General features: G+C 43.7%; 2 protein-coding genes across 4 annotated transcripts in view; one reads left to right on the top strand and one right to left on the bottom strand.

Annotated features, from left to right (window-relative positions):
* LOC104612803 (mediator of RNA polymerase II transcription subunit 33A) overlaps positions 1-4,481 on the top strand; it is a 29,162-nt gene extending 24,681 nt beyond the window's left edge. For both annotated transcript variants that reach the window (XM_010280396.3, XM_010280388.3), the window contains 3 exons: positions 166-829; positions 1,200-1,406; positions 2,828-4,481. In XM_010280396.3, coding sequence (XP_010278698.1) covers positions 166-829; positions 1,200-1,406; positions 2,828-3,948 — 1,992 coding nt within the window. In that variant the 3' untranslated portion in view covers positions 3,949-4,481. The remainder of the gene's footprint in view (positions 1-165; positions 830-1,199; positions 1,407-2,827) is intronic.
* A 685-nt stretch (positions 4,482-5,166) lies between these two features.
* LOC104612789 (uncharacterized) lies at positions 5,167-7,013 on the bottom strand. 2 transcript variants are annotated; one of them, XM_088903278.1, is made up of 2 exons: positions 6,064-7,013; positions 5,167-6,018 (listed from the first exon to the last, which is right to left on the bottom strand). In XM_088903278.1, the coding sequence occupies exons 1-2, from the start codon at positions 6,890-6,892 to the stop codon at positions 5,435-5,437; spliced, it is 1,413 nt and encodes a 470-aa protein (XP_088759404.1). In that variant the 5' UTR covers positions 6,893-7,013; the 3' UTR covers positions 5,167-5,434. The 2 variants fall into 2 exon arrangements, with proteins under 2 accessions (XP_088759404.1, XP_010278669.1); XM_010280367.3 differs by having other exon boundaries at positions 5,167-7,013.
* Positions 7,014-7,377: the final 364 nt, after the last annotated feature.

Below are 7,377 nucleotides of genomic sequence, written 5' to 3' on the forward strand. Positions count from 1 at the left end.
GTGGTCAATTGAAACCAAGTTCATCAGCCATATGTACAGAAAACCAATCTAGCAGTATTACTGAAAAAAAATGAAAATTACTGTGATGTCCATGGGTGATTGGGTGGTTATTCCATATTCGGTTGATGCCACTAATTTTCTTCAATTTTCTGCATTTACTATCAGGTTCCACAACTTGCGGGTGCATTGATGCCTATTTGTGAGGTTTTTGGTTCGTGTGTGCCCCACCTCTCATGGAGTCTCACAACAGGGGAGGAAATTTCTTCACATGCAGTTTTCTCAAATGCATTTACCCTTTTATTGAGGTTGTGGAGGTTCAACCATCCACCACTTGAACAGACAGTAGGAGACATGCCTCCGGTTGGGTCTCAGCTAACTCCTGAATACCTCTTGTTGGTTCGGAACTCCCAATTGGTATATTCTGGAAATACATCCAAGGATCGAAATAAAAGCAGGAGATTCTCAGCAGCCACAAGCCCATCATCTGTACAGCCAATCTTTGTTGACTCTTTCCCAAAATTAAAACTCTGGTACCGGCAGAATCAAGCTTGCATAGCTTCCACCCTCTCTGGTGTCGTTCATGAAACACCAGTCCATCAGATCGTTGATGGACTCCTAAACATGATGTTCAGAAAGATGAATAAAGGAAACCAGTCTTTAACTCCCGGAACCTCTGGCAGTAGTAGTTCTTCTGGTCCTGGAAATGATGAAGCACCTGCAAGACCTAAATTACCTGCATGGGATATCCTGGAAGCCATTCCCTTTGTGCTTGATGCTGCTCTTACAACCTGTTCACATGGAAGATTGTCTCCACGTGACCTGGCTATAGGTTTGTTCTGGTTGACTTAAGCAAGGTTACATATTTTGTCATAGGCAGTTCAATAGTTACGTGTAGGAAAGAAAGCAACTGGACTTGGTTTAGTGCAGGTGTTCCATTCTGAAATACTAGAGAATCTCTGAAGACACCTAAACAATAGTTAGACTTTTGCAGATGATTATAACTATTTGACTTTTTCCTTGTTTTTTCTTTTTTTTTTTTTTTTTGGGTGATAGAGCAATCCATGGCAATAGCTTATATTTTATTCTTCCTTACTCCTGGCAATAACTAATTGTGTGTGTATTAAGTTGTAGTTTTGTGGGGTACCACTCTTTGATTTGAAATTTTAGTATGACTTAACATTTCTGATCTTGCATCTCAGGTCTAAGAGATCTATCTGATTTTCTTCCTGCCTCATTGGCAACTATTGTCAGCTACTTTTCTGCTGAAGTGACCCGTGGTATTTGGAAGCCTGCTTTTATGAATGGAACTGATTGGCCAAGCCCTGCTGCAAATCTGTCCAATATTGAAGAGCAGATCAAAAGGATTCTAGCTGCCACCGGAGTTGATGTTCCAAGCCTTGCTGCAGGTGCATAGTGTGCTTGAAAATGTGTTTGTTTGTTCTTGTTGGGTCTAAATAGAAGTCAACTTCCTGTTTCTGCAGAGGAAATAGAATGTATACCAGGAGCCTCAAGACATGTGAAATGGGTAGGGATGGGATCCATAAGGAACATATCCAAGCCAGACCCTTCTATGCTAAAGTAATATTTTGTAAGCCGTAGAACTTACATAAAACAAGAAAATTAATGGAAATTTGTTAGGATATTAAATTAACTCCACAGCTATGTCTCTGTACCCTAAAATTAGTAAAGGCAAGTATGGCACTTGGACCAATCTCATACCCAGGTTACATTTCTTTGGAGTAACCAGACAATATTTCCTCCCAGGCTTCCAGCTATGATATATTGGACAGCACTTGTGGGTTTGCAGGTGTTGGAAAGATATATCAGCAATAAGGTCAGACACACACAGATGTGTCTATCTTTAAACCCTTCTAGAATGTGCCTAGGGACACATATTCATACATTAAAAATTGTGTGACCTCCTCTATCTCTTATTTGATAACTGAGAAAATGCATGAAGTGGTCATTGCTCAATATAATGGTAAAATCTCAGTCTACCCCTCCCAAGACCAGACAGCTGGGACTGACATTGGCTAATGGCCTTTAGAACATGCATGAAGCATGTATATTATATATTTCTAATGTGGGCTCCATATTTGACAACTATCTTCCTGTTGTGAAGTGTGAACAACTACAAGGACCCACAACCTATATGCATTGGTGGTTGGATGGTAGTGGATTTATGGGCTGGTTGATTCTCTCAGTGCATGTTTCCATTTGGTCATGTCTATGTTGAAGCACAATAGTTAGTCTCCATGTCCATGTCTGTAGACTGTAGCTTCTTTTAATTGGATAACAAAGAGAATGATAAAAGACAAGGGATATCAAAGAGATTCTATTGACATGAACAGAGAGAGTGATGTGCAATATAAATATGAAATTAAACCCTCAAATTGAGCCTACATATTGATAGATCATTTTTGTTTGAAAGGTAAATTTGAGAAATTAATCATTTTACGAGTTTTCCACCATAGGATTTTGGGGGGGGGGGATGGGAAAAGGGCTCAGGCTATTTCTGAGCAAAACTGCCCCAACTAGAAGAGTCCAATCTGTGGATGGTTGAAAAAAATGTTACTGAAAGTTCATGAGGCAACATTAGCTGAAGATCTTCATCAGGGTAAGTGCTTGTATCCCGTCCCCCTGCAAATAGTATTAAAAATAAAAAACAAGAAGATTGTCCTATTATATATATATATGCTGCAGAAGTTATGCAGAGAAACTGATGTGTACAAAAAAATATCCCCTCTTTCTGAACATTGAGCATCTATTTATCATGGCTTAGTGAACTGGTTCTTTATCCTTATTCTGTTGGTTTTCTTATTGGCAGGAGGAAGCTCTGTGGCCACACTTCCGCTGCCCTTAGCTGCCTTTTTGAGCTTCACCATAACATTCAAACTTGATAGAGCATCAGAACGCTTCCTTAATCTGGTTGGTCCAGCCTTGGAATCCCTTGCAGTAAGTTGTCCATGGCCATGCATGCCTATTGTAGCCTCTCTATGGGCCCAGAAGGTGAAGAAATGGAGTGATTTCCTTGTTTTCTCTGCGTCTCGTACCGTCTTCCACCATAACAGTGATGCTGTAGTTCAGCTCTTAAAAACCTGCTTTACAGCAACACTTGGCCTTAACTCCTCGCCCCTCTCTAGCAATGGTGGGGTTGGAGCTCTTCTTGGTCATGGCTTTGGATCCCATTTCTATGGAGGGTTCTCCCCTGTTGCCCCTGGTATTCTTTACTTGCGAGTACACCGATCTATCAGAGACATCATGTTCATGACAGAAGAGATTCTCTCGCTTCTGATGTTCTATGTGAGAGAAATAGCAAGTGATGGGAAGTTGAGAGAAAGAACGGAGAAGCTGAACAAGAGCAAATATGGGATGAGATATGGACAAATTTCACTTGCTGCAGCAATGACACGGGTGAAGGTTGCAGCTTTACTTGGGGCTTCATTAGTTTGGTTATCTGGTGGCTTGGGTCTGGTTCAATCCTTGATCAAAGAAACTCTTCCTTCTTGGTTTCTGTCTGCACATGGGTCGGAGCAGGAAGGAGAAGGGAGTGAAGGGATTGTGGCAATGCTAAGAGGGTATGCACTTGCTTACTTTGCTGTGATTTGTGGCGCATTTGCTTGGGGTGTAGACTCGACAACATCTTCTTCAAAACGTCGGCCAAAAATCCTTCAGGCTCACATGGAATTCCTGGCAAGTGCACTTGATGGTAAGTTTTCACTTGGTTGTGATTGGGCCACTTGGCAGGCATACGTCTCAGCATTTGTGAACCTAATGGTTGAGTGCACACCGGTATGGGTGTTGGAGGTGGAGGTGGATGTATTGAAGAGATTAAGCAAGGGATTAAGGCAGTGGAACGAGGAGGAACTTGCTCTTGCTCTGCTTGGAAGTGGAGGGGTTGAGGCAATGGGAGCGGCTGCTGAACTAGTAGTGGAGAGTGAGATATGAATCTTCTTGTCACAACTGATATGACTGATAGCCACGATTTTTCCTTGCAGCCTTTCATTGTACACTAATACTGCTCATTAGAGGTGATGGAATTGTTTGTCTAATACTCGACAGGTTGGTTTGGCGTAATTGTTGAAGGAAACTGTATAGTAGCAGTAATTCGGTGCCTTGCTGGGGCAGAGGTCGGTAGAAGTAAAAGCATTGGCATCGTGGTCGTGGGCTCCTAGATCGACTAATAATCTGTCATGCTTGACTCAGCAGCAAGGACCAAGGAGGATCAAGTTAGTGTGGGGGAAGATACCAGGCCCCAGGAAAAGACTTGTAATTCTGTTGTTGCTTTATGAAGTAAATTCTGAATGAATTCATGTTAATACCAAAGCATAAAACTGGTTTAGTTTATAATTTTATGTTCTCTCTGTAGAATCATCATATATGTAAAATAAAGGAACAAATCCAAAAAGAAAAAAGAAGAAAAGGATTTGACACTTCATGATTGCAAAACATAGCTAAACGGTTGATTGTTTTTGCTTCTACTTGTAACATACAAGTGCTTTTGGGCTTTTGCATAAATGATGGATGGCTCTGACGGGAAAGCAGAGAGCCTCTTGGACTGAAATTTGCCATATGTTCGCTCGATGCATTGCTCAAAATGGCAACCATTTCTAGGTGAAAATGAAATAAAGCATTTTGATTTGAGCTTTGAAATGGCTGAAAACAGTAATCCACGATTTGAGCTTTGAAGTGGCAGAAGATGCCTTTTTCTTGGAAGAACGGTGCCCCATATGAAATCCATTTTTTAAGACCACACCTGGTTATGCGTTTTTCCATACCACGCCATGAAAATTGGAAAAGATGTAGTCTAAGAAACATCAAAATGTTTTTTCTTCTATGAAAATGACATAACAAAACAGCACTGTTTTATTAAAAAAGGGCATTGGTTCCATGATTCCATCCAAAAATGGCCTAAAATGGCATCGCCAAAATCAAATACTGACTTCTGTTTTTAATTTTTAGATGGTGACTGGTGAGTGAGGTTGGAGCTATGGGCACACGGATGAAGGATGGTCTCACTTTGAGACTTGGGTAAGCCCTGAATTGAACAGGTACTTACATTGGGATGAATCCATCCCAACTCCCAACTGCAATCCAATTCGTTATTCTGATGAAATCATCTCATCACAAAATAATTAATAATAAGGACCCAATGATCCCAGTGGGTTAACAGGATGAAGTATACTAGTTTTTCTTTCATTCATTCAGATTCTTATGAACAACAGATGACAAAGAAAACCAAACACAATTACAGACAGAAGAAAAAAAAACTTACAACAGTACAGTATATCTTAGAACAGTACTATAGAGATACATTATATAAAATGAAAAGTTGTACGAGCGAAACTGACTAACGGTCGTGAAGAGCCACGACGACGACGAGCCACCCAAGAGTCTCTCTCTCTCTCTCTCTCTCTCTCTCTCTCTCTCTCTCTCAGAGTTCTTCGTCTCGAGTTCTACCCAGACCAGCAATGTTATCCTTCACTTCTTTCGATTTCTGCTTGGCTGTGTCGTAGTTGGATGCAATGGTCTCCTTGGCACTCTCCAGAGTTTCTCCAGCCTTGTTTCTCGCTGCTTCGTAACCCTCCCTCGCCTTTTCCGTGGCTCCACGTTGCTGCTCTGCATCCACTGCTTTGTTTCTCACTTCCTCCATGCTTATGTTTCCCATGTTCACTGCTCTCTCCGCGCCGTGACGTGGTCTTCCCAACGCCGAATCCTTCATTTCTCCGGCCTTGTCTGCAACGTACTGTGCCGTCCCCTTCACCGCTTCCTTCAAATCTCCGGCCTTGTCCGCACCGTACTGTGTCGTTCCCTTGGTAGCTTCTCCGGCTTTGCTTGCACCGTATTTTGCGGTTTCCTTCAAATCTCCGGCTTTGTCTGCACCGTATTGTGCTGTTTGTTTCACAGTTTCCTTCAAATCTCCGGCCTTGTCTGCTCCGTAGTTTGCCGTTCCCTTGGTAGCTTCTCCGGTCTTGCCTGCGCCGTATTTTGCCGTTTCCTTCAAATCTCCGGCCTTGTCTGCACCATATTCTGCCGTTCGCTTGGCAGCTTCTCCGGTCTTGCCTGCACCATATTCTGCCGTTCGCTTGGCAGCTTCTCCGGTCTTGCCTGCACCATACTTCGCGGTTTCCTTCAAATCTCCGGCTTTGTCCGCACCATATTCTGCTGTTCGCTTGGCAGCTTCTCCGGTCTTGCCTGCACCGTATTTTGCCGTTTCCTTCAAATCGCCGGCCTTGTCCGCACCATATTCTGCCGTTCCCTCGGCAGCTTCTCCCGCCTTGCCTGCACCATACTTTGCCGTTTCCTTCAAATCTCCGGCCTTGTCCGCACTATAGTATGCCGTTCCCTTGGCAGCTTCTCCGGTCATGCCTGCACCGCACTTTGCCGCTTCCTTCAAATCACCGGCCTTGTCCGCAGCATAATTTGCTGTTCCCTTGGCAGCTTCTCCGGCCTTGCCTGCACCGCACTTCGTCGTTTCCTTCAAATCTCCGGCCTTGTCCGCAGTATACTCTGTCGTTCCCTTAGCAGCTGCTCCGGTCTTGCTAGCACTGTACTTCGCCGTTTCCTTCAAATCTCCGGCCTTATCTGCACCGTACTGTCCAGCGCTGCAAGCAGTATCCTGAACTGTCCTGGCAGTGTCTCCGGTTGCATCGTATGCCTGCTTAGCGGTCTCCTTGCCGTCGTCATGCTTGAGACCGAGGCCCTCGGAGATCTTGTCCTTAGCCCAGTTGGTCCATGAATCCGTCGTTTCTTTAGCCTCCCTCCCTGACTTCGCGTGTTCGTTCTCGTGGTGGTGACCCTCTTCACTTACACTACTGCTTCTGCAGGAGGCAATCAGCACAAGGACCAACACCAAAACAACTGACACGTTACAGTGGATAGGCCGAGCCATCTCCAGAGGTAATCAAGTTGATCCTTCTCCGACGTGAGAATTCAGAAAACTGAAAAATTAATGCAGAGATTCTGTGAATGAATTATCCAAATAAGCAGTGTGGAATCGATTGAGATGAAGGAAAACGTTGAGTTTTGGCTTTACTTTTTATAGTAAAGATGGTTGAAGATGCAGAGGACAGGTGTATTGCTACCTGGCGCACAAAGAGCAGCAGTTTCTGAGACGAGGGCGACAAGTGTCTCCCCCGAGCAGTCCAGGAGTCGCCCTTTCATTGCGCCTGCGACCACAAGTCCGAGCGTGTCTCATTACATGGCGCACTTCTCTCAAGCTTTTACGTTGCAGATTGGACAAACCGAATGACAGAAGACAGAGGTAGTTAATAAAACTAAGAATTCAGTTACCTTCCCTCCATTTTTCTTCAAAACCCATAAAACCAAATCAACTTCATGTCCATGTCCTGATGTCCATGGATATTGGGTGGATGC

The sequence above is a fragment of the Nelumbo nucifera genome, chromosome 4 (assembly GCF_055504915.1).
Source record: "Nelumbo nucifera cultivar China Antique chromosome 4, China Antique-T2T, whole genome shotgun sequence".
Lineage (NCBI taxonomy): Eukaryota > Viridiplantae > Streptophyta > Magnoliopsida > Proteales > Nelumbonaceae > Nelumbo > Nelumbo nucifera.